Genomic DNA, 26,431 nt, shown 5'->3' with positions numbered 1-26,431 from the left:
AGAAAGCCTTTATCCGGGACCTCAAACAAGTTGCACAGACTTATCAACATTGCTTGTCCTGTGCAGGCAATTCTGCTCGTTCTACAGGAAAAATCGATCGGTTTACAGCGAGATTGATTGTCTTGGAACGTTTTGCAGGCTAGAATGTCGCGAAAGCTGTCCTTCCGCGTTGTTTATTGGAGCAGCGAGGAGGACGACTATCCTGCGGTCGGTCTGCAGTTTCACACTCCTCTTGCTAAGGGATGGCGGTCTTCAAGGTTGGTCTGCGCGTACGTCTGTCGGTGGTGCTTTTTGGTTCGTCTAAAAAGTGTTGTTTTCTTTGTGTAACAACGAGGAGGGTGATCTGAATGGTTTGTGTAGTAATTTGATATTCTGGCGGTTGTGCTTGTCTGCATGCACGTGTCTGTCTGTTTGTCTGTCTGTCTGTCTGTCTGTTTGTCTGTCTGTCTGTCTGTCTGTCTGTTTTGTGATTGTTACATTTACAGTTTGGGAGAGAATAAAACAATCTGTCTGTCTGTCTGTCTGTCTGTCAATTTCATTATTGAAACACAAGTCTACGTTACATTTCTAACACTAAATGCAAACAAGCTACTGAGTTCAGCTTTAGTTTGATAATCTCTATCGTATATGTTCTCATCTACTTCTCTAAAGACACGAGTCAGCGGTGGAGGATAACTATCGTTGTAAGACTATTGAGAATTTTTCCTCCAAAAACCTCTAAAGCCAGCTTCATTTGTATAGTCTTCAATGTCTCTTCATCTTCTGGCTAGTTTGTTTAAATAGTTGGTAGCTTCTGATCCCCAAGTTCCAACATGTCAAATACCAGAGGAGTGAAATTGAGGCTTGATGTATTGCCGGCAAGTTGTTGTTTTTTGTATTTGATCATCTTTTCTTCCTCCCTTTTTGCTGCAGTGAAACCTTCCTCTAAAGCTGCCTGCTTTAAAGTGTCTTGGCTGAAAGGATGAGCCATGGCTACATCAGAGTCATAGCTACACAACTGTGTCTGGTCTATTCTCATTTCCAGACCAACGATGTCGAGGTTCTTTCTCGTGATGAATCTTTAATTTATGTAGACAAGTGCTCCATGCATTTACAATTTCATCATGCTGCCACACAGGCCCACCTCCATGTTGCATGTAAGAAGATGATATTCATCTGCCAACTTGCCACATTCACACTGGATGTTTCAGTTTACAAAAGGTGCAGGTATGTCCAACCTCAGAGATGCTGCCAAACAAAATTTGTCGGGGTTTAGTGCAAGAATCTCTTCAGTAGGAATATAGCTTCCAGCCATGACCCAGCTCCCTTACCTCTTATTGATCTAATTTAGCTGCAGCTCTATCTGATTGTGAAATCGGAGTTTCCAGGCAGGAATTGCATTTGCCTCATGTAGTTGACTAGATAGTTTTTGTTGTAAGACAAACTCACTTATTTCGGCTTTACGTTAGACAATTTGACTCAAGCCAAACTGCCCCGTGTAAACGATGTTGGCTCGAGCTAAGTGCATTTAGCCTGTGCTAAATTAGTCCAAGCTAAACCATAGGGCCAGGCTTGAGTTAAACCTAACCATGTGTTACATATTTTCAGGTTACTGGGCAACAATACTTATAGTATATTTCCCTCTGCGTATTCCCATATTTCTCGTTTCGTATTCACAACCTTGAAGACTTTGGTGAACATGTCAAAGAATTTTTTTGAAAGGTTTTGCGCCGGTATCGACGATATAAGATTAGAAGCAAAACTAGTAACATCTTCATGCGCTTGTGCAAAGCATATGCCAAACGCACCACCACGCCTAGTTAGCCCGGATAGACTAAACACCCCACCAATCATGCCAAATTAGCACGGGCCAGAAATTAGCTTGAATCAAATCGTCTAGTGTAAAGCCAGTATTAGATGTTATCTGTCTGTCTGTCTGTTAAATAACATTTATTTCAAACATACATCTATCATACAATGCTAGCAAGGTAACTATGTAAAGTTCTGCAACTACAAGAGTTTACGAGAACTACATGTTAAAAACAAACATCTAACACTTAAAAGAGAACAATGCAAACTACCCTGAGCCAACTTAGTGGCTGAAAAACTGGGTAGAACTGTCTGTCTGTCTGTCTGTCTGTCTGTCTGTCTGTCTGTCTGTCTGTCTGTCTCTGTCTGTCTGTCTGTCTGTCTGTCTGTCTGTCTGTCTCTGTCTGTCTGTCTGTCTCTGTCTGTCTGTTTGTCTCTGTCTGTCTGTTTGCCTGTCTGTCTGTCTGTCTGTCATGAAAAAATATTTAGAAGAGCTTGTTCCAGAAGGATATGTATCAAGATGTGTTCCTCTTGTGATAGAACATTTTGGGAGGTGGGGCACGAAGGCAGAGAATTTTTGCAGCATTTGTCACAACAGTCAGCAAATCCAGAAGCCAATTTTAATGCTTCCATGTTCATGTCGTATTGGAGAAAAAGATTTCTACAATTCTGCAAAGATGCAATGCCAAAGTTATCCTTAGAAAAATTTCATTACTGTCGCCTAATCATGGTGATTTAGATAGATTGTTTGATTTTGACATTCGAGGTCAAGTCCATTAGTTAATGACTTTGTTGTTTGCAAGGACTGTTTTGTATTTTAAAAAATCCTAGCATATGTACAAGTAGAATCTGTATGAGAATAAATTATCTGTCTGTCTGTCTGTCTGTAAATAGCTCTAGTGAATAGCCATCCAAAGAGTTTTGTGACTGTACCAACTACTCGTGACAATGTTCTGCTGATGACATGAGCAATGAAAAGCAAATTAAGCTACATGCAGATGTCAGACTGGAAGTCTGCCATTCTTTCTTTGTCTTTATCTATAGTTACACGGATTGGAGGGACAATGAGGGTCTGTTTATTTGTCTTTGTCTGTTTGTTTGTTTGTTTGTTTGTTTGTTCATTTCTGTGTTTGTGCTTTGTATGTTGGTTTGTCTGTCTGCCTGTCAGCCTGTCTCTGCTGCTCTAAAATATATCATATCATCACGTATCTGAATGTTGCACACGTCGTTTAGGTATTGTACATATCCACAAGAGATTGTTCTACAGCTTTCTGAGCCTGTTCGTTTGAGGAAACTGCAGATTTTATCTCATCAGTATATGATCGGTGATGCCTCGATCACAAGGCCATCCTAACAGTTCATGTATTTAATGCAATGTGACGTTCTTGTAGCTTCAAAAATAGAGTTGCACATAGGAATTTGTCCACCAGGATCATCATGTTCATATCACAACTGCAGATTTCAGAGACTCGGGTAGGCCTCACTTTCTATTAATTATTTGATTAATTAATTAAGTGTTTGTTATTGACATGTGATGAAATATGTAGTATATTATATCTGTGGTAAGACCGTAAGACAACTGAGTAATCAATAGATGTTAATGAGTCAATGGAGTACAGTAGACAGCAGACAATGCCACTAATTCTAGACCTGACATCTTTGCATTCAATAAAATAGCTGGAATTGGTCTTGAGTTAGATGCTTCTGTTGGGCAACCATGGAATATGGAGATTGTCTCTGCCTGTGGACGTTGACGGTTTTACTGCAGCAGAGCACGAGCAACAGAAAGCAGCATACAAAATATGTCTCTGGCAATTTCCAACTACTTCTTTTGGTCTACAAGCATTTTGGTTGTTGGGGTGGCGAGCTAATTAGTTTTTAGACAGTTGTGTGAGCATGGAGGTGGATAGAGTCCAAAGCAGAAGGTACTTCCAAGTTTTTGAAGATGGAGCTTTACAGTTGCTCTTCACTGATGCAATGCTTGAGTGATTGCGAGAAAATTGTGTAGATTGCCAAGGGTGGGTGGACATTTAGATTTTTAATGTTTTTTTCTGAGTGGTTGTCTTTATGTTAGTTTAGCTGCATGATTTGCAGTACGTCTTTTGCGGTTGCTAGACATAATCTGTTTTTAGGATTATGAAGTTTGACAGACAGACAGACAGATAATTTATTCTCATACAGATGCTACTTGTACATATGCTAGGATTTTTTAAATACAAACCAGTTCTTGCAAACAACAAAGTCATTAACTAATGGACTTGACCTTGACAGACAGACAGAAAGACAGACAGACAGACACAGACAGATAACCCGTGGAGCCAGGACATTCTCCAAAGTGCAGCGACTATGGATGGAGCTGTAGCAAAAAGGAGAGAATACGTCAAACATAGCAAATATTCTAAAGAGCAGTTGCCTGGAAGGTACACTCCTGCCCTTATTCCACTAGTTTTGGAGCACTTTGGTGGGTGGGGAGAAGAAGCATTAACATTCCTCAATAAAATTTCCAAACTATACGGAGATGAAGAAGGAAGCAACAATTCCTCAGATTTTAAGGCTCATTGGAGAAGACACACTTGTCAACTTTAGCGTTGCAATGCCTCAGTGTTAGCTAGAAAGATGATCAGAGTAACATATGGACAGAAAGCTGGCCAGAGTCTAGATGTTGTTCAATTTTCAATTTAGTAAACTAAGTTTCGGTTTGTAGGCTCCGTAGGGGAGCTTTTTAATTCATCTTGTTCATTAGTTGTGACACTTATTGTTTATTAGCTGTTACTTTAGTTTCACATGTATTAGCTTTGATATGTAGAAATATATGAAGATTTGACAAACAGACAGACAGACAGACAAATAGACAGACCAACAGACGGGATGGGTATCACTTCATCACATGTAAGTATGGTATGAGTGCCTCAGCCAGCTGCATGTTGTTCACAAGATTGAACCAAAACACCGTTTTCTGGATTGTGACAGCAGACCTGACATATGTGTAGTGGATCCTAACTCCTGTAAAGAAGTGGAGTTAAAATCTCTTTGGCACATTCATGGGCACTTGATGCTCTTCCAAAGGCAGCCCTAGAAGATGGGACAGCAGCAACTCGAAGAGAAATGCTGAAAATGACAAGTATGCCAAAAAGACACGCCCTTGTGGAACTACACTGAATTTCATTCCTCTGGTGATGGAACACTTTGGTCGATAGGGGTAAGAGGCCCAAAAATATCTTAACCAGCTCTTATCAATTGCAACATGGACAACTGAGTGCAGACAGGACGAGTTCAAGAACTACTGGAAGACGTGATTCTCAATTGCGATGCAGCAGTGCAATGCAAGAGTATTACTGCAGAAGATGAGCAGAGTCCAGTAGAGTGGTGACTCGGTTGGTGCCATTAGTAACTCTGTTAGCTTATTGTCAACTGTTTGACTCTTAGTCGTAGTTAGGGACCTCTTGGGTCCTAGTTATCTTAGAACTTGCTGATTTTTAGCGTAGACTGTAATAATGTCTCGTATAAGAAAGATATGTATTGACAGACAGACAGACAGACAAGGAGACAGACAGACAGACAAGGAGACAGACAGACAGACTGACAGATAGATTGTTCTATTCTCTTCCAAACTGTAAATGTAACAATCGCAAAACGAAAGCATCCTAAGCATTAACAAAAACTACTGAAATGTCTGAAGTCATTAGACTCATACCTAATCCTCCTCCTCACAAGCTCTCCACCTGTTTACCACATGCTTTGTTCAGGAGAAGGACTGGTAACATATTATGTTACGTAGGTTTTAGCTGTGTTGATTGGTCAAAACTGTAACATGAGATGAGAAAATGTTGTTACAAGGGCACTCCTATGATCCTATTAGAATGAATTGAGTATCAGTTATCTTCACAATTAGACCGTTAATTTAGACAGTTATTAGCAATTGTGGCTGGGGACATTAGTAGTAAACTGGTGAGACTAATTACTCAACACCATATTATCAGTTGCAGATGGCAACAATTTACAGGATTGATTTCTAATTAAACTAATGAAATAAATGGTCACGTGATATAATATACAAAAAGCGCCCACGTGCAAGGAGGACTGAGTACGAGTCTATGAAGTCATAGCTATTATCCTAATGAACTTCTATAGTACTGAATATCTACATCAGAGAAAAAATCGTCTATCATACCTACATGCAATCTACTTATCTTCTTTAATATAACTCTAGCATTACATCTCTGGATAATTAGAGAAATCTGCCTACGCCATCTTGTCCTGAAGTTGGCTTTAGTACTTCTGCTCTCCGAATCTTTAGATTTCTTCAAGAGTGAGTTTAGGAAGTTATCAGCCTCCTGACCCCAGAACCCAAAGTGTTCAAAGACCAGAGAAACTAAGTTAGGTGTTGTGCTATCCTCAACTGACAGAACTTCATATTTGCTTTTCTCATCTCACGTCTCTCAGCTACATAGCGTAGCTGCCTCTTAGACAGACAGTCAGACAGACAGAAATACAGAGGAACAAGACGCTTAGCAATATTACAGTTGCACGTACTGCTAATCTGTGAACCTAACATTCGTTATTTGTTTACTATTTACAGTTATATTTCACTGTCAGATAACAAAGCAACACAATTCCAGGTTGCATTTATTTATGATAACACAATTTGATGTGTACGCTCTATATCAAGACTGTAATCCATGATGCAGGCAAGAGAGTTGAAATCAATCCACATTGACGCCATTGGCCAGTTTATCAAATTCGTATCTCTTAAGAACTACATCAATAAACGAAACATTTTTAATCAGGTAGACACAAGCAAAATGTTATGGATGTCGTGATGCCTGTTTTCAGACATAAATTCTGTAGGTTGGATTAGTGGCTGTGAATGTGATTGGCGGGCATGCGAACGATGCTAGAGCAGCAGAACGCAATCAGAGTCACACATTTCATGATACTCGTAGACAGGTGGTTGTCAAGTTTAGTCAATTGTATTGTGATGTTGTGATAGCAATGCTAAATGACTTCAAGTCTTGCTTACAGTTGTTGCGTTGTTACAAGGGCATGTATGCACTTCAGGTGCACATGCATGTAGAGTAAGAGTACATACATTAGGGAGCAAAATGAATGTAGAATCTAAACAATGTTTTTAAAGATTTATGAAATTAATATTATTGTGTAATTATGTATGTTAATATTACTTAATTTTATTAATACTAATAAATTTATAATGGTAGTTTATGTTTACTAAATTAATTAAAATTAATATTAATGTGTGTTTATGTACTTTACAATTAATTATTAATTTTATTATTATTAATAATAGCAAACTTTATTATTGTACTGATATTAATTAATATTATTTTATAGATTGATTTAATTAATTTAGTAAATAAACATGCTTGTAAGTACAATTGCAACAATTATTATATTTACACAAATTATTAATATTAATGTATGTTTATATATTTTATAATTAATTAATTATTAATTTTATATATTTCCTACCAGATGTTTGCCTTTGTCGTAAGAACTTTAGTGTTAACCATTCTCTTGCTTGCCCCACTGGAGATTTCCCCACACTAAGACACAACGAATTTCATGACATCTTTGCAAACTTCATGTCTGACATTTGTCATGATGTAGAGACTGAGCCAACTCTACAGCCTGTTACAGGAGAAAAAGCTCCCCTTAAAATGCAATAGCAGAGAGGATGAAGCTAGGCTTAACATATCTGCATACGGTTTTTGGGGCAGTCATTTTCGGAAAACGTATTTTGACGTACGTGTTTTCAATGCTAACACCCAGTCATACAGATCTTTGGGGCTACCTTTGTGTTACAAGAGACAGGAACAAGAAAAAAAGAGAAAGTACAAAGCACGTCTTACAAGAATTGAACAAGCGTTCTTTACACCTCTTATTTTTTGCTGTACTGGTGGTGCAAGCCCCTTGACAACAACCTTCTTGAAGAGATTGGCTAGCCTCATCTCAGATAAACATGCATCTGCCTACAATATCACAGCAAACTGGATACGATGTCACGTTGCCTTCACCCTTCTTCGTGCATCATTTGTGTGTCTCACAGGTTGCAGAAACTGGAAGTGTTAACATCGAAAACACCAGCGGTCTGCTCTTGGCTGTTCCCATAGCCGCCTGTCTGGTCACTAGTAAAGACGGTGACTTGATCTATATGCATGAAACAAAATAGAGTAAATCTAAAGTACTTGCGTTTTTACTTTACGTCTTCTTTCCTTGAAATTGTTCTATAGTGTAATTTTTGTTGGTTTAATTGAAATGTATTATTGTATTGATATTAATTATTTTATGGATTAATTTAATTAATTTAATAAATAAACTTGCTTGTAAGTACAATTGCAACAATGTATTAACACAAATTATTAATATTAATGTGTGTTTATGTATTTTTATAATTAATTAATTATTAATTTTATTGTTATAAATAATATCAAAGTTTTATTAATGTTTTGATATTAATATTAATTTATGGTCTGTGTAAATACGATAATTGTTGTGTACTAACACAAAAATGTTTATTTACTAAATTAATTAAATTAATATTAATGTGTGATTGCATATATTATAATGATTCATTAATATTATTATTACTAATAATATAAAATTTATTAGTTTATTGATTCTAATAGTATTTATAAAATAGTTTAAATAGTATTTATACAATAATTGTTGTGTACTAGCTTACATGCATGTTTATATTATACTAAATAAATTAAATTAATATTAATGTATAATTATATATTTTGTAATTTTATTTTTTATTATTAATATTATTAATTTTTTTAATTTATTGATATTAGTATTATTTCATAGAATAGTCTAAGTAAACACAAGATTATTGTACTTGCTACTTGCTGCCACGTTGATTTCAATTATATGTGTTGTTAAGTTAGTAGTGTTGTTGATGATGTCAGCAGTGTTTGACTATTTAGGCTGGTCTAGCCGATGTTCTTCACTCGTATTTACCACCCGGATTGACACACAGCATGAACCCTGATCCTCTGCTGTGGGGCTCAATTAACAGGACAGAGAACATTCCAGCTGTAGATGATCTCATGTTTGACATGTATATTGTAAGAGGTGATACATTGATAAGTGGTTTGTTGTTGTCATCGCCGGTTGGTGTTCATGTCAGGATCCTGAGACTGCTAGCTTAATTCGGAAGCTGGAAATCAAGAAGAACGAGGCTGTATCGAAGGAACGGTTTGACTATGCCAAGAAACTGAAGCAAGCAATAGCCGATTTGAGGAAGGTATACATGCATGTGCAAAGCTGTTTGTTTCTCTGTCTGTTATTGTTTGTTTGTTTTACATGTTTGTTTGCATGTCTGTCTGTGCATTTTGTGTCTGTCTGTGTGTGTCTCTGTCTGTCTGTCTGTCTGTCTGTCTGTCTGTCTGTCTGTCTGTCTGTCTGTTTATCTGTCTATCTGTCTGTCTTCATTTACTTCAATACATTTTAAGCACAATTACAACACTAAATATACATTAATCCTTGTCTCTGTCTCAAACTTAAAAAGGCTAAAACTACCTATGCATTTACATCAACCGCAAAGAGTCTTAAATAACTACCATAAACTACAACTAAACTGTATGTAATTAACTAACTAATTTTAGTGCACACTACATTGTACATCCAAATCTTCACCCATAACCCCATCTCCCCGACCTCCTGTTATCATCTTCAATTTCCTAGTATCACTCCAGCATTAACTTTCTGCACAATTACGGCTATACGTTTCCTCCAGTAGCAGACAAACTCAGAATGGTTTTCCTTCCCTTCACAGTCCCTTGCTCTGGACACAAGAGTATTCGAATATCTTTCTGCTTCTTGCCCCCATCTCCCAAAAAAAAGACTAACGGGACGAGTGTTGGGCTAGTAGTACGTGTACCTCCACCTGAAAGGCTAGCTTAGCATTTTTCTTCCTCTTTTGCTCCTCCCTTGCTGAAGCCGCGAATCCATCTTCTTCTGCCGATTTGATAAGACTTCAGAGCTCCACGGATGAGCAAAGGCAACATCTAAGTCAATGTTCAATCCCTCATCAGTGTCAAACACCACAATATCGGGTCTGCAATCATTGTTTGTATATCTGTTTCTTGGTTCTTTTCTGTGGTGCAAACCAACTTCACGCAAGTATTCAGACCATCCACTCACAACAGAATCATGCTGCCATATAGGGCCTCCTCCATGTTTACAACTAAGAAAATGGTATCCGTCTTTGTCGAGAACGTTCCCACATTCACGGTGTGACAGCCAACCTCCAAATGGCATTGGGCAACCCATCCTCAATAGAACCACTAAGTGAAACTTGCTGGGGTTAAGTGCAAGCTTTTCTGAGGGGGGAACCGCTTCAAGCCATGAGCCACTACCTTTTTCTTAAACTGATCTTAAACGAGCCTTGTCCTTGGCATCACCAGCTGTCTCTAGACACATCTCAACTTTGCTTGAAAAAAGACTTGGGCAGAGAGACGGTGCTGAAGCTTTGTGTTGTTGACAAGTAGATCACAAAATTCTTGAGAAACATTACCATGACCAAGAGAATCGTTATATTCCACTATGGCATTGTCCAATGAGACTTGAATATATTGTTCATGTTATTTATCAAGAATTCAGGTGACCCCCAAAGAGTTGGGAACCATTTAGGTAAAGTAGCTGCAGAATGAGCCCAACTTGCTAGATATGCCACAGAGGCAACATCTTTTACAGACGTCAAACCAAAACTTCCATATTTCTCACGCATGGTACATTGATTCCATTGTGATTCAGTGATGGATTGGAGTGATAGAATAGCCTTGAAGGTGTCATGAGTTTGTTCTTCATGTATAGATGCTGATGGTTGCAATAATGGAGGAGGCACAGATCTAGCTAAATGGTCCATTCTGTCTGTCTGTCTGTCTGTCTGTCTATTGAGTGTTTAATCCGTTAGGTCTGCATGAATTAATGAACAGAGTATGGACTGAGGTGGATTTTTACTTTTCAAGATTTGCTTGTGTCTTAAAAGTTTATAATCAATAAACAATGAGCACTTTCACATACAGGGCTAACTCGGGTTACATCTGGTTAATTTTGGGTTATATGAACGTCATGTGAACACGAGTTCACTAAACCTGGGTTAAGACTGGGGTTAAGCGAAGGTTAAGCTAACCCTTTTCTCCGAGTAGGGTTAAACCGGGTTAGAGTGGAGTTAAGCGGAGACACACCCTAATATATGCAAAGACATACCCTAATATATACAAAGACACACCCTAATATATACAAAGACACACCCTAGTGATCGATCGCACCAATGTACAAATAGCTTCTCCTTCTCATGTTCCATTAGAGAGGCGTTACTGCTTTCCTTTTCTCAAGCAGAAACTTCAAGCAATCGATTTATGTGCTCTACTGTAGATCTCCTGCATCTATTTGTCTGTGTCGTATGTGTGAACGCAAGATGGGTGGGGTAGGGTTGTCATAACTCAACCCGAGTTAGCCTAACCCAAGTTAATCCTACTTAACTTTGTGTGTGAAAGCGCTCCATATGTCTATCTGTTTGTCCATCTGTCTGTTTGTCCATCTGTCTGTTTGTTTGTCTGTTTTTTTGTCTGTTTGTTTTTCTGTGCATCTGTGTTTGTTTTTTCTATCTCTATCTGTCTGTCCGTTTGCCTATCTATTCAGCTTTGATGTTCTATTTATATTGGCGAATTGTTGTCTCTAACTTTACTTCAGATTGCTCTAATTTTTACTACAAGGAATACTCTACTCTAACTTCAGACTTTATAGGTTGGTGAACGACTGGGCCGATATGAAGTCGAGAAACAAAAAGCCGTTCAAAAAGAGGATTATGATACAGCACAAATGAAAAAGGTACAACACAGAGAAGTCGTTTACCAATGAGTACTTTAGCTTGACGATGCATGTACAGATACATACAGTGTCTTGCTGTCTATATTAATTATAGTAAGTTGATTAAGTGCCAGTTTGACTCGGTACCATACATTAAGCCTGGTTTACAATATAGTGCTGATGCTCAGGTACAAGTGGCATCCTTTGATGTTGACACTGATGCTGACGCTGGAGTTGAATTCATTCCTATTTCAGGATCAGCGTTAGTGTCAACGTCAGCATCATATGGACTACGACATTGCTATTACACGTTTGACTGAGAGTGCTAGCACCCTTTACACATACTCTTTCATGAGGTGATTTGTCACTCTTTTTTGGTTACAGCCCAAGTAGCACAGCAGAGTGAGGTTGCATGTAATGTTTTCGGAGGTGTGTGTCGTTGTGTCTGCAGGTCTGCCTGTCTATGTGTTTGTGTGTTTGTGTCTGTTGGTCTGTCTGTGTGTTTATGTCTGTTGGTCTGTCTGTGTGTTTGTGTGTTTGTGTCTGTCTATCTGTCTGTGTGTTTTGTGTCTGTTGGTCTGTCTGTGTGTTTGTGTCTGTTGATCTGTCTGTGTGTTTGTGTCTGTCTGCGTGTTTGTGTCTGTCTGTGTGTTTGTGTCTGTCTGTGTTTGTGTCTGTCTGTGTGTTTGTGTCTGTCTGCGTGTTTGTGTCTGTCTGTGTGTTCATGTCTGTCTGTGTGTTTGTGTATGTCTGTGTTTGTGTCTGTCTGTGCGTTTGTGTTTGTTGATCTGTCTGTGTGTTTGTGTCTGTTGGTCTGTCTGTGTGTTTGTGACTGTCTGTCTGTGCATTTGTGTCTGTGTGTTTGTGTCTGTCAATCTGTCTGTGCGTTTGTGTCTGTTGGCCTGTCTGTGTGTTTGTGTCTGTCAATCTGCCTGTGTGTTTGTGTCTGTCAATCTGTCTGTGTGTTTGTGTCTGTCTGTCTGTGCATTTGTGTGTGTGTCTGTCTGTGCATTTGTGTGTGTCTGTCTGTCTGTGCATTTGTGTGTGTCTGTCTGTGTGTTTGTGTCTGTCAATCTGTTTGTGCGTTTGTGTCTGCCTGTCTGTCTGTCGATCTGTCTGTGTGTTTGTGTCTGTCTGTCTGTCGATCTGTCTGTATGTTTGTGTCTATCTGTTGTTTTGTCTGTAAACACAGTGTCTCTCGAATGGCTTAACATATCAATATGAAATTTTCAGAATATGAACAGTTTGCCAACAAAAATGGGCACTCAGGGTTGACAAATTGCTTAATAAATTAACATTAATTTACAAATGTAAAGGACTGTCACGTGTGATCTTATTCAATTGACTAGCATTGAGGGTCAGTGTGCATTGCGAGCTGCTGGTTTAAGTGTCTGGAGGGGCAAACTGGTGCTAAATCATGATGCTGAACAACTCTTGCTTAAATCATAGTTGGGCTTATTGTGTCTTTGTTGTCACACTTTAGATGCAGAGTGACCAGTTTAGAATGCAGATTTATAGTCAGTTGGATCTCAATGATCTTCTTGAACTTGATTATGTATGTTACATCATGAATTATTGCATGATCAGTGGAGTTAAGTCTGTACTTGAGTTTGGCATTTAGCATCAGAGTCGTTCACCTGCTGTGCCAGTTGGTATGGATGTACAGACTTTATGGATACAGGCAGATGATTTGTAATGACTGGATTTGATGTTGTGTGTTGTCTAAAGGTCAGCAGTCTCACCACAAGTGGAAGTCATCTCACTCGCCGGATCCAATAGTATACAGCTGTAAGTGTGTACACACACACACACACACACACACACACACACACACACACACACACACACACACACACACACACACACACACACACACACACACACACACACACACACACACACACACACACACACACACACACACACACACACACACACACACACACATTCATTCATTCATTGTTCGCTACTCGTGTACAAGTTCACGACTTCTGTACTCATTAGAATTCAACCATCACTTGTGTGCTTGTTCATGTGCATAGAGACCAATACGAGAATGACAATCGCGATGACCGATGGCGCATACATATTGACTTGTTGTTACTACTTGTGCCATTTGCTGATGTATGTTTCGTCGTTCTTCTAATTTTCTATTCTCTCATCCTCAAACTTCTTCAGACCAGATGACACTTTCTTCCTCCAAACCAAACGATCAGACGCCAGTGACTCCCAGTTGGCTTGATTGATGCCCACATTCTGCAGATGATGACACAACATGTCTTTATATCTAAGTTTTTGGCCACCAGTTCTTCTCTTGGCATTTAACAACTGTCCATAGAACACTTGCTTTGGTGGCCTTCTGTCATTCATTCTTGTGACATGACCGACCCATTGTAGTGTTTGTTTCGTTATCATATATTCAATCTCTGTCATACCAGATCATTTCAGAACCTCACTATTTGACACTTTTCACTCCAGTGAATTCGCAAGATATGGCGCAGACTATGAAGATGGAATTTTTCAAGTTCTTTAATGTTTCTCCTGTAAAGCATTCATGATTGTGACCCATATAAAAGAGGTGTAAGAATGGCTGCCTTGTATACTTTGATTTCAGTTTTACTTTGATGCCTCTTTGACTCCACAACCTCTTTTGAAGTGCACCATATGATTTGTTTGCTTTTTCCAAGCGTGTAGCAATGTCATTATTTACAATGCAATCATCAGAGATGACACTACCAAGATAAGAAATTGTAGATACTTTCTTTAATGCTTCTCCAGAAACAATGATATCATCAGCTGTTGTTTCTGCTCCTGGAGCAGGTTGAAACAAACATTCCGTCTTTTTTTATGTTAATTTGTAAGTCAAAGCTGACAGCAGCATAGTTGAAGCAGGAAACTATGTGTTGCATTCTTCAGCAGAGTGTGCTACAAGAGCACAGTCATCTGCATATAGTAACTCACGAAACTTTGTAATTGATGTGTTGGGTTTTGCCATAAATCTCCAAATGTTGTAGAATTTTTTTGCCATCTATACGATACTGTACAGACACACCTCGACCTTTTACACAATGATTTATTTCAGTTAACATTGCTACAAAGAAGAGAGCAAACAAAGCTGGTGCCAGAACACAACCCTGTTTTACTCCAGTTTGCATATAAAATCCCTCTGATTTTTCCCCACCATGACTCTTGCTGACATTCCTTCGTGTAATTGTTTAATCAAATTGACAAACTTGGATGAACAACCTAATCTTTCCAGAATTTGCCAGAGAGCTTCACGATTAACTGAGTCAAAAGCCTTTGTCAGGTCCATAAATACCATTTACAACGGTTTTTGCTGTTCTCTACTCTTTTCCTGTAGTTGTCTTAGAGTAAACACCATGTCAGTTGTGCTTCTTCCCTCACGGAGCCACATTGAGACTCAGGGAGAACGTCCTCCGCAATTGATTTTATTAGTCTATTCAGCAGTATTCTTAATAGTACTTTCCAGCAATGGACAATAGTGAAATTCCACGCCAGTTTGTACAGTCTGCTTTATCACCTTTTCTCTTGAAGATTGGAATTATGTCAGCATCCTTTAGCTCATTCGGTATTACCTCTGTATTCCATATGCAATGAATGACTTTGATAACTTCTTCCACAAAAACAGAACCTCCTCTTTGATATAACTCAGCAGCAAGACCGTCTGGCCCTGCGGGCTTGCCTGTTTTAGGTAATCTCTATTTCTTCATGCACTAGCGTATCATCCGTATTCTGCTGAATCAGTAATGGAGAGAGAACATTCAGTGCTGTAGCAGCAACCTCAGTATCTCTGTTGAGTAGCGAGTCAAAATGTTGTTTCCAACAATCAAGTATTTCTGATTTACCAGTTAACAACTGATCATCCTCATTTCGCAAAGGTGAGACATTAGTTGGTGTTGGGCCAATGATGGTCTTCAATTCGCTATAGAAGCGTTTGTCATTGTTGTCTGCCAATTCCTGTAGATGTTTTGCACGATCATCTCACCATTTATCACGTAAGCAGCGTAATTCACGTTGTGTTTGTCTTTTTAGTTCTTGGAATTTTTCTTTGAATTTAATACTTCTTGGATTTTGTTGTAGTTTACCATAGGCAACATATTTTCTGTCCAGGAGATCTTGTATTACCATGTTGTCGCTGTCAAACCAGTCTTCCCTTTCGTTCTTTCTGAAGCCAATTTTTTTCTTGGCTGCATTTGTTGCTGCTATATTAAGTCTAGTCCATGAACCTTCAGGTTTTTCAGATGTTCAAATTTGATAACAATTCTAGGATTGTTCAGACGACTAATGGCAAACTTTTTGACTGAGAATTTATATGACATCTTTTGCAACTAATCTTAATTTGACATTGGACCTCAACAGTCGATGATCACACACACACACACACACACACACACACACACACACACACACACACACACACACACACACACACACACACACACACACACACACACACACACTCACACACACACACACACACACACACACACTCACACACACACACAGAGGTAACTTTGTCCATCATGCCAGAGTAGATTGATAGTAAACGTGTCTCGTTTTAGCTCCTCCTCGTCCCGTCCAGCACACACGTGATATATCAGATGGCACAATGGCCAACGATCGAGCCCTCACAACGCTTGCATTCAACTCTCCATTGTCACCTCGTCACAGCCAATCTCCAGTAATGAATTCCAGACTAGTGAGTGAAATAACATTGTAACAGTGTCTCTCCGCTCATAACACATTTTATGATTTAGTTTGATGAATCTGATGAACGGCCACTGCCAGCATTAGCCAATCGTTCTCAGGCGAATTTTGAGGCACAAAATGACGATGGAGCAACACATTCAGATGGTAGTGATGCTTGGTTGTTAAATGCTATCTTTTATGTTTTGGTTGTGGAGCTTGTTTGAGTTGGGTGATTGATTTGTTCTAGGTCCGGAGCCATTAAGTGACAAGTCATCTCGAGAGGCTTCGTCAGCTATTGAAATATTTGATTTAGACCTGGTGTGTAGTTGTGTGTGTGTGTGTGTGTGTGTGTATGTGTGTGTGTGTGTGTGTGTGTGTGTGTGTGTGTGTGTATTTGTGTGTCTACATGTTTGTTTATTCATTTTTTGACATTTGTTTGTGTGTATGTCTGCTCTCTGTTGTTTGTCTTTTTTGTCTGTCTGTCTGTTTGTCTGTCTGTCTGTCTGTCTGTTTGTCTGCCTGCCTGCCTGTCTGTCTGTCTGTCTGTCTCATATACTTCAACATTGAAATCTGCATGCAACACAACTCTAAGTAAGTGTACTGTCTCAATCGCACATGTCTGTCTGTCTGTCTGTCTGTCTGTCTGTCTGTCTGTTTGTCTGTCTGTTTGTATGTCTGTTTGGCTGTCTCTTTGTACATCATGTATGGTAGCTTGTTTCCTCGTTTGTTCATCTCTGTCAATGCAAATTAGACGATGATCAAAACAATCTTAATTAGTTTGCCAAATGTTGTACTGAAATCACATTAGGTAATCTCTGTCTTCTTATTTAGGTAATGAAAGCTTACTCTAAAGTTTACTCTTTTCGAGAGGAGGCTCTAAATGCTCTGCTTGCCCACTTGATTCACAAGGATTTAGGAGATCACGATAAAGTTGACGTATTGAGAGCTACAGTGTTGTTGCTTCGTAAAGCTCTTACAGACAAAGTTCATTCAGTTAGTAATTAACACAAGCATCAAGGATCAACACAAACACATGCACAGCTAACGGTTTGTTCTTATTGAGGTTTTCTTGCTTTCCTTGAATGTTTTGAAGATCCTACTCACAACATTTGCAAAGAAACACAAGTAAGTGGCATCAAATTGCATTCAAATTGTTTACATGCAGGATCATGATATGACTGTTTGTTAATTGGTAGATTAAGCAAAGAGAACATTGTTCATGTAATGGAGAAGGTAAACAGCAACTTTGTGGAAGATGTTTGTTGTGACTTGTAATTACCAGTGAGTGTCTACTGTATAGACAGTGCCTTTGGTGCTTGCTAAAGGTGTTGACATGGTAGGTCTTCCTAATTGATATTAATATTGTGGTAGCATTGTTTTGAATCTTGCTTAATGGTTTGCAGCAGAATGTGCATGTTTATGGTTAATGTTTGCTGATTGTTGTGATTGTTGTGATTGCATGCAGACGGTTAGGATAAGAGACAGCGCGAAGAATTTTGTCAAAGAGCTTGCTGAATTTCCTCTTGTCAAAGTAAGCAACCCTATGCAGGACATGCACGTGCATGCATGTGCATGCATGCATGTGCGTGCGCGCGTGCACACACACACACGTGTGCACGCACACACACACACACACACACACACACACACACACGTGTGCACGCACACACACACACACACACACACACACACACACACACACACACACACACACACACACACACACACACACACACATGCATGCATGCACGCAGGCACACACACACACACGCATGCATGCACGCAGGCACCCACACACACACACACACACACACACACACACACACACACACACACACACACACACACACACACACACACACACACACACACACACACACACACACACACACACACACACATGTAATTCTGTACCAGGGAAAGCGTATGTGGATAATATGTAGTTTGTGTTGTAGCCGTTGTCTGTGGTGGGACCAATGTGTGTTGAGCCTATCAAGCCTCGAGTTAGTCTTTATTATAGTGCATGTAATTGTTATTTACTGAATTCTAGTTTTGCATTGCAGAGTCCTGGGCGTTTGTACTGTTCACGACTCGAAGTTGTTGAGATGCTCATCAAAGAGCAAGGTGTACAGAACAAGAGGTGAATTATGACTTGGTTTACAGTAATGAACTAATTTATGGTTGCTGTGTATGTGCGTGTGTGCTTGCGCGCATGCATGTGTGGTGTGGTGTGGTGTGTGTGTGTGTGTGTGTGTGTGTGTGTGTGTGTGTGTGTGTGTGTGTTTGTGTGTTGTGGCATCTGTAGCTCAATTGGTTAGAGAGTTGCATTTGGAGAATGGAAATATTCGAGACCTTTGGGTCATTGGTTTATGTATTGGGCACAAGTGTAATTCTGTTAGACAAGGAACTCGCACATAATTGCCTCTCTTGACTCAGGAGTATAAATGAGTACCTGGTCTTTGACTGAGGTGGACATGACCGCTGGCTGGGCAGTAACATCATGCAGCAGACGGGTACCCGTAGGCCTTTGTATTCAGTCCCAGAGCTGCGCCATAGTCAGTTCCTTTGGATGACTGTGGCCAAGAGGTGAATTGTCAGCGCTAGCCTAAGGCTCCACGTAGCGCATGGAGATTCTGTTTCTGGTGGCATGTGGAGCTATCTTTATAACTGACATTTATGGTCGACATTGAATGATGTGAAGGGCTTAACATGTGTCCATTTGTCCATAACTAAGAAAGGTAAACTCATTCTTATATAACGCTATCTCTTGCTGTAATGCTGGCAAGAGTGTATGGATGAAGATGGAAGATGCAATGGTGGAGTGGTTAACATGTCAAGACTTAGTGGAAGGGATCTTTTAGTCTAATGTCAGCAGAGCTAGTACACACCCCTCCTTGCCAAGTAGATGCTTTTCAATTTTATTTTATTAAGGTGTGCAAGTTGTATGGGCTTATGGATCGAATATTAATTTTGTTACAGACATTACTTGTTGGACTTATTACGTTTCTAAAGTCCAATCCCGAATACGTGGGGAAAACCCGTATCTCCTGAAGCGGACGTTGTAGCGAGTTGATTCCAACATCATTGGAGAGCTCACAAGGAGGAGGTTCCAGATCAGTTAATGAATGCTGTGATTGGTTCTTGACCCTGCCTCTTACTCTTGCATTACACTAGGTATCAGATAACTTCAAAGTCACAGCTATAACGCCCTCTACTTGAAAGCTGATGCGGACATACTTGAACTATGGATTGATAAGTAAAACAGCTGTAGCTACTGTAGCAAGCTTATGTAGTTGAAGCATTGGTTGAACCTTCGAAAGTAAGTTCATAGCTAAACGTTGCTATATTGGAACCGTTTACTCCACTAGCAGTAATTAACTACGCTCATGTCTGCTCTTCAATTCCTTATCTATTAGCCGCAATTCCCATGTATTCTCCTATTCGGGAATTGACTTTAACTCATGTTTAGTGATTAGGGGATATTGAATGGTAGATATATGTTTCAATTTGTATGTGGTTGACAGACAAACAGACAGACAGATAGATGGATGGACAGACAGACAGACAGACAGACACACACACACACACACACACACACACACACACACACACACACACACACACACACACACACACACACACACGCAGCACAACGATTTGTGTGCATGTACAGATTTCGTATCGAGTAATGTCTCTATTGTTATCTTTTGTCTAGTGGTCTTACCGTGGATAACGTAATGAAGGTAACCCAGTCACATAATACCTTCTCTCATTTTATGGTCAAATTGTCTGACGTTTCTGCATAGTTTGTGTGTCCTGCATTGGAACATACACAGAAGGAAGTGCGTGATGTAGCAGTCAGAATTATTCTCGACCTCTACCAGCAGGTATACAGACAGTACATGTAGCATTTGTTACTCGAATTGATATATCACTTACATTATGAATATAAATTAAAGGTGATTGTAATACTGTATTTCCTTAAGTAGAGGCCACTTTTGATTGAGGCAGTTCTCAAAAAGGCTGCAGCTAGAGAGACATGCTAGAACAATAGGTTGCAGCTTGAACAAAATTTTATTTTAAAAAGGCTTCCATGAAGTCCTAGTTGCAGTTTATGTTATCAGTATGTGGACCATGCACATATGGCTTGGTAACATGCTTTTCCTGGCTTTAAATGTACATCAAAGCTTCGTTCTTTCTGTTTCGTTGTCTGAGTAAATGTTGCTGTGATTGTGAAGGAAAGTTCGAAGGCTGTTGTTCGCTCACATCTTCCTGATACTGAGGAAGCACGAAAGAAGACTCTGTGGAAAATGCTATTTAGACAGTTTGACAAGATGGATGGTATACCAACTGTGGAGGAGCAACAGGTTGGCAGTGCATGAAACGATACTGAAACTGGTGTTTGTGTGTCTTGGTCTAATCAAGCAGATACATGACACTCATACTTGTGTGCAGTATACAGTACTGAGTGATGTGTCTTGTGTAGGCTGTATTACATGCTGAGGAACGACAGAAGCAGGAAGAGGTGCAGAAACTGAAGGAACAACTGGCAACACTCAAAGATCTTGCATCTGGCAAGGTATAGTAGACAGAAGGTATAGTTGGAAATTTTCTTTACATGAGGTTTTGTGTTTGTTTGTTTGTCAGTTTGTCTGTCTGTCTGTGTCTGTCTGTTATTTGTTTGTTAGTGTATGTCATAAGTGCATCAGTTTGCTGACTATCTGTTTGTTTGTCTGTCTGTTTATTGTTTGTTTGTTTGTTTAATTGTCTGTCCTTATCTGTCTGTCTGACTGTTATTTGTTTGTTTGTCTGTCTGTTTATTTGTTTGTCTGTTTGTTTGTTTACTTGTCTTGTGTTTATTTGTTTGTCTGTCTGTTTATTTGTCTGTCTGTCTGTTTACTTGTTTGTCTGTCTGTTTACTTGTTTCTGTCTGTTTGTTTGTTTGTCTGTCTGTTTATTTGTCTGTCTGTCTGTTTATTTATTTGTCTGTCTGTCTGCTTATTTGTCTGTCTGTCTGCTTATTTGTCTGTCTGTCTGTTTAGTTGTCTGTCTGTTTATTTGTTTGTTTGGCTGTTTGTTAGTTTTTCTGTTTATTTGTTTGTCTGTTTGTTTAAATTGTCTTCTGTTTATTTGGTTTTTGTCTGTTTGTTTGTCTGTCTGTTTGTTTGTCTGTCTGTTTGTTTGTCTGTCTGTTTGTTTGTCTGTCTGTTTGTTTGTCTGTCTGTTTGTTTGTCTGTCTGTTTGTTTGTATGTCTGTTTGTTTGTGTGTCTGTTTATTTGTTTTTGTCTGTGTATTTGTTTGTCTGTATGTCTGTTTATTTGTCTGTATGTCTGTTTACTTGTTTGTCTGTCTGTTTACTTGTTTCTGTCTGTTTGTTTGTTTGTCTGTCTGTTTATTTGTCTGTCTGTCTGTTTATTTATTTGTCTGTCTGTCTGCTTATTTGTCTGTCTGTCTGCTTATTTGTCTGTCTGTCTGTTTAGTTGTCTGTCTGTTTATTTGTTTGTTTGGCTGTTTGTTAGTTTTTCTGTTTATTTGTTTGTCTGTTTGTTTAAATTGTCTTCTGTTTATTTGGTTTTTGTCTGTTTGTTTGTCTGTCTGTTTGTTTGTCTGTCTGTTTGTTTGTCTGTCTGTTTGTTTGTATGTCTGTTTGTTTGTCTGTCTGTTTGTTTGTCTGTCTGTTTGTTTGTCTGTCTGTTTGTTTGTGTGTCTGTTTATTTGTTTTTGTCTGTGTATTTGTTTGTCTGTATGTCTGTTTATTTGTCTGTATGTCTGTTTACTTGTTTGTCTGTCTGTTTACTTGTTTTGTGTCTGTTTGTTTGTTTGTCTGTCTGTTTATTTATTTGTCTGTCTGTCTGCTTATTTGTTTGTCTGTCTGTTTAGTTGTTTGTTTGTTTGTTTATTTGTCTGTCTGTTTATTTGTCTGTCTGTCTGCTTATTTGTTTGTCTGTCTGTTTAGTTGTTTGTCTGTTTGTTTATTTATTTGTCTGTGTGTCTGTCTGTTTGTGTTTTTTTGGCTGTTTGTTAGTTTTCTGTTTATTTGTTTGTCTCTGTTTATTTGTCTGTCTGTCTGTTTATTTGTTTGTCTGTCTGTTTATTTGTCTGTCTGTCTGTTTATTTGTTTGTCTGTCTGTTTATATTTGTTTGTTTGTGTGTTTGTGTGTTTGTTCTGTTTGTTTGTCTGTTTGCCTATTTGGTTGTATGTCTGTTTATTTGTGTCTGTCTGTTTATTTGTTTGTCTGTTTGTTTATTTGTCTGTTTATTTGTTTTTCTGTTTGTTTATTTGTCTGTCTGTTTGTTTGTTGTTTGTCAGCTTTTTCCATTTGCTGCACACTGTGCCCACCATACCTACCTAGCTTTCCACTTCTTGTTTGCCTATTCAACACAAGTTCTAGAGTGACAATATTTCCAATATTTCTAGGTTGGAGCCAGTGAAGTTGATCTCGCTGCTTTAGGGTACATGACTAAAACTTGTCAATTTAACGTGTTTATTTACAGTACTGTGACTTGTTTATTTAGCTTACCTGGTACTGGCAGTGACCGAACTATCAACGACAAGGGAATTCCTAAGTCTTTAGCCGCTCATTCTGCCACATCGTTTAGCACAGGAATGAGAACACCCATCAGAGCTCATGCTGATCGACGAAGAAGAGAGAGTAAACCCCACACTGCAGGTGAGCAAATGGTCGAGTCTAGGCTGCGTCAGTGGGTGTAACTAATTCTGTGCATTTCTGTGGTATTAGATGCAGAATCAAACAAGTAAGTTTGACTTTTCTTCAGAAGATTGGTAGTGTCATCAGTGTTAAGATCGTTGATACTGTGAACTGTTGGGAATGTGATTGGTGTATGATTGAAACAACAGTCTGTCAACATTTGGTCTTTTCTATGACATGTACACATGCATCATCTGCTAATAGCACTCAACGTTGTTGGTGCTTGCGTTTGCTATAGGGTGTGTACAATTTATCTTGCAGGTCGTGTGTATTCTGTGGCGACTACGATGACAGTTATGACGCCGCAGGTTTGGAGAAACATTATTTAGACGACTGTCCAATGCTACAACGATGCACACATTGTAATCAGGTAAATTATTGTTCTTCTTGTTGCACATCTATCATGACTGCTTTCTCATTCCAAAACATTTGAAACATAAGGTTGTTGAAATCGCTCAATTGACTGATCACTGCCTAAGTGAGTGTGAATCAAAAGCGAACTTCAAAGAGTGTCCTCACTGCAAGGAAGCCATTCAGACAAAAGACTTTGAAGAGCATACTACTGAAGGCCGTTGCAAAGGTCAGGGTTATTAATTTCTGAGTTAAACTTATAGTTAATTGAGGCAAAATGAATGGAAATAATTCAAAATTGTAGTTACATTGTTTGTCATTGTGTATAGCCCCAACAGAAAGACATGTTCACTGCCCACTGTGTCATGAGAATGTGGCAATGGATGAGGAAGTTTGTTTGACTTGATTATGACAGTGTTTTAATGTAATGAGATTGTTCTTTCTTTTTGGTATTCCTTTGTAGGGTTGGGTGTTGCATTTGACGAGTAAAGATGGCTGCCAACACAATTCTCGTCGACGAGAACCTCGCAAAGGTAGTCTCACTAGAGATTAAGTTGAGTTGGTATCTTGTGTGTGAGTTTCGTAGTGAATATTTGTTACAATAGGTTGTGGAGGTTTGCTGAGATGCCATTAATTTGATGTGGCAGTAGCTAGTCTTTGCTCTTGATTGTGCATGTATGTGTGACTCCTTGTAGGCTAACTATATGGCAACAGTGACTTGCTATTGTACTAGAGTAACTGACATGCAAAATCAAAGGGTAACTGACATGCAATTAAACATCTGTTATCAGTAAGTGATATACTGTTACAGTGTGTGTGTGTGTGTGTGTGTGTGTGTTTATATATATATATATATATATATATATATATATATATATATATATATATATATATATATATATATATATACAGTATATGTCCATGCGGCTGGGCATAGATGTCCAGACATGATCTATGCCCAGTCGCATAGACAGATATGTGAGTGTATATGTAACAGCTAGTGGAAAGTTAGTTGTTGGTATGCAACAGTCAGAGCCATAAATACGCGCTAGAAACCCACATCTCAATTGATTAATGCAACTGTTTTAGTTAATTTTGAGTAGCTCATGCAAAACAACTAAAAGTTTCATTGTTTTATAAGTTTAACAATTTCAAGATTCTCTTGCATACAGAGTTACTCAAATTAACTGTATTATAATAAGTTTCATTTTCTCAGTTTTTAAGTGTGTGTACAAATTAATTGAATTTGCACAGTTTTCATGTACACAAAATTTTCTGTACACCTTTCATGTACACGTTTTATGTACACATTTCATGTACACATTTGCAGTTTTCATGTACACGAGATTTTTACGAGACTTTTACAAGATTTTGTGTGAGGCTGTGGGTATAAACATGATATTTCAGAGTTGCCAACTAACATGCAACTTGCGTGAGTCTCACGCAAGTTCCTTCAGGTCACACGCTCACACGCAAGGAACCCAGATCTCACGCAACTTCTAGATTGCTGGAACTAGATCCAGGCAGACATGTACAGTGAACCTGTAGGTAGACACCGTAGATTACGCAAAAATCTGTTGTGTCTGATAGTAACTAATATAAAATCTAGTCCGGAAATCGAGGATGCATAAAATAGTTTCTATATTGCAGCACGCAATACATATGCAAATGGTGGAATATTATGCCACGCGATCCTGAGGAAGCGACCAACAGTGAATGCCCAGCAATTATTTAATATAGTTTACTGTTTGTAAAAATTTAGGTATTTAGTTGTTTGTGGCCATTCCCCTTATGCAGAAATAATTACTGATGAAAATCTGAGATCTCACGCATTTTCAGTATTCCTAGTTGGCAACTCTGTATTGTCTTGACACATTGCTTCTCTGACGCTATAGCCAAAGTCATAGAAGTTACACAGGTTTTGTCGACGTGTTCTAGAATTCTGAGCAAAGAGTGTGACTTGTAAAACGAGACATAGGAGTACAAACTTTAATTTGTTGCTCGATCTGCACGGTTTCGCGTGAGATAGTGACGCCATCTTTTTTATTTGTATATACAGTTTACAAGCTGCCTAATTAAGAACTAGCAATGCAATCAGGTCATTCTGTGGTCTGCCTTATTGACGTTTATGAAAAACTGACTTTTGTTTGGCTTGCAACCAGGTGGCATTTCGGCGACCACCATGCAGCAGATGGTTATTGGGATATCAAGTATAATAATGTATAATAGCTAGAGACATGAATATTAACTAATTAAAGTTGTGGAGCAAGCAAAACTGTAGTTTGTTAGGTAAGCCAAGAGATTATGGCAATTAACACATTGTGTTGTTACATGTAGATTGAAATCATATGCATCCAACTCTCTAGTGTCTTCACATATGCTTGATTTAGATGTGTGTTTCAGTTGTGTTGACATTGGTTTATTGGATAAACAGAAATGGAATCGTTAGTACTATAGTAAGTGAGGTAGTGCACTTTGTCTGCGTCAGTTTATCTCTCATCTTTAGTGGGGCATGCGCAAATGTTTAGACTAGGAACAAAATGGTTGAACTGACCATTGGACCAGGACATATGCTACTTGTTTACGTTGGTCTTGGATCTTGCATGCCAACTACATCACCACAAACACTCTTCTCTATAGAATAAGCATCAGGTAGTCATCTGGTGGTAATTGCCACACAAATTGCATACTAAATATTGTGTGTAGTGCATTATGTGTAGTCCACTAGGTTTTTGTTGTTTTAGTGTGTGAATATTTCTACAATGTTTTGCATAATCATCGTGGTGTTCTGTCTCTAGGTAAGCGGAGGAAACCCCAAGCAGGAGCAGGTGGTCAAGGCGCTGGCAGGGGGGTGACTGGAGGTCGGAAAATTCGAGGTGTGACTCGAGGCAGTAAATTACCAGTCCGAGGCAGATCTAAGCAACATTGAAAAATTATTCATTGAAAATTTACGAGCGAAATCAGACATCGTCTAGCTATTAAAAGTTGAATAAATAAATGTATATTCAGGTGATCTCTATTTATATCAACTTCC

General features: G+C 38.8%; 1 protein-coding gene across 2 annotated transcripts; it reads left to right on the top strand.

The window, feature by feature from the left end:
- The first annotated feature begins 17 nt into the window (after window positions 1-17).
- Window positions 18-26,410, top strand: LOC134182692 (centrosomal protein of 104 kDa-like). Of its 2 annotated transcripts, XM_062650124.1 has the most exons (35): window positions 18-257; window positions 2,329-2,478; window positions 3,022-3,113; window positions 3,180-3,261; window positions 6,368-6,407; window positions 6,477-6,575; window positions 6,637-6,735; window positions 8,736-8,876; window positions 8,939-9,055; window positions 11,563-11,646; window positions 13,109-13,180; window positions 13,247-13,277; window positions 13,354-13,413; window positions 16,209-16,345; window positions 16,404-16,500; window positions 16,583-16,653; window positions 17,167-17,328; window positions 17,399-17,460; window positions 17,532-17,568; window positions 17,636-17,671; window positions 17,801-17,866; window positions 18,291-18,338; window positions 18,399-18,475; window positions 20,051-20,078; window positions 20,142-20,222; window positions 20,574-20,702; window positions 20,822-20,914; window positions 22,755-22,789; window positions 22,853-23,007; window positions 23,077-23,092; window positions 23,308-23,416; window positions 23,488-23,626; window positions 23,727-23,788; window positions 23,861-23,930; window positions 26,196-26,410. In XM_062650124.1, the coding sequence occupies exons 1-35, from the start codon at window positions 145-147 to the stop codon at window positions 26,324-26,326; spliced, it is 3,021 nt and encodes a 1,006-aa protein (XP_062506108.1). In that variant the 5' UTR covers window positions 18-144; the 3' UTR covers window positions 26,327-26,410. The 2 variants fall into 2 exon arrangements, with proteins under 2 accessions (XP_062506108.1, XP_062506109.1); XM_062650125.1 differs by lacking the exon at window positions 2,329-2,478.
- Window positions 26,411-26,431: the final 21 nt, after the last annotated feature.

The sequence above is a fragment of the Corticium candelabrum genome, chromosome 7 (genome assembly GCF_963422355.1).
Source record: "Corticium candelabrum chromosome 7, ooCorCand1.1, whole genome shotgun sequence".
NCBI classification, from domain to species: domain Eukaryota; kingdom Metazoa; phylum Porifera; class Homoscleromorpha; order Homosclerophorida; family Plakinidae; genus Corticium; species Corticium candelabrum.
This window is presented reverse-complemented; position numbering and strand designations above follow the sequence as displayed.

Coding starts and splice junctions, on each gene's coding strand:
- LOC134182692 (XM_062650124.1), top strand. CDS start 145: ATGTCGCGAAAGCTGTCCTTCCGCGTTGTTTATTGGAGCAGCGAGGAG. Junction 17,329..17,398: donor TTACAGACAAAGTTCATTCA/GTTAGTAATTAA, acceptor GTTCTTATTGAG/GTTTTCTTGCTTTCCTTGAA. Junction 20,915..22,754: donor AAGATCTTGCATCTGGCAAG/GTATAGTAGACA, acceptor CAATATTTCTAG/GTTGGAGCCAGTGAAGTTGA.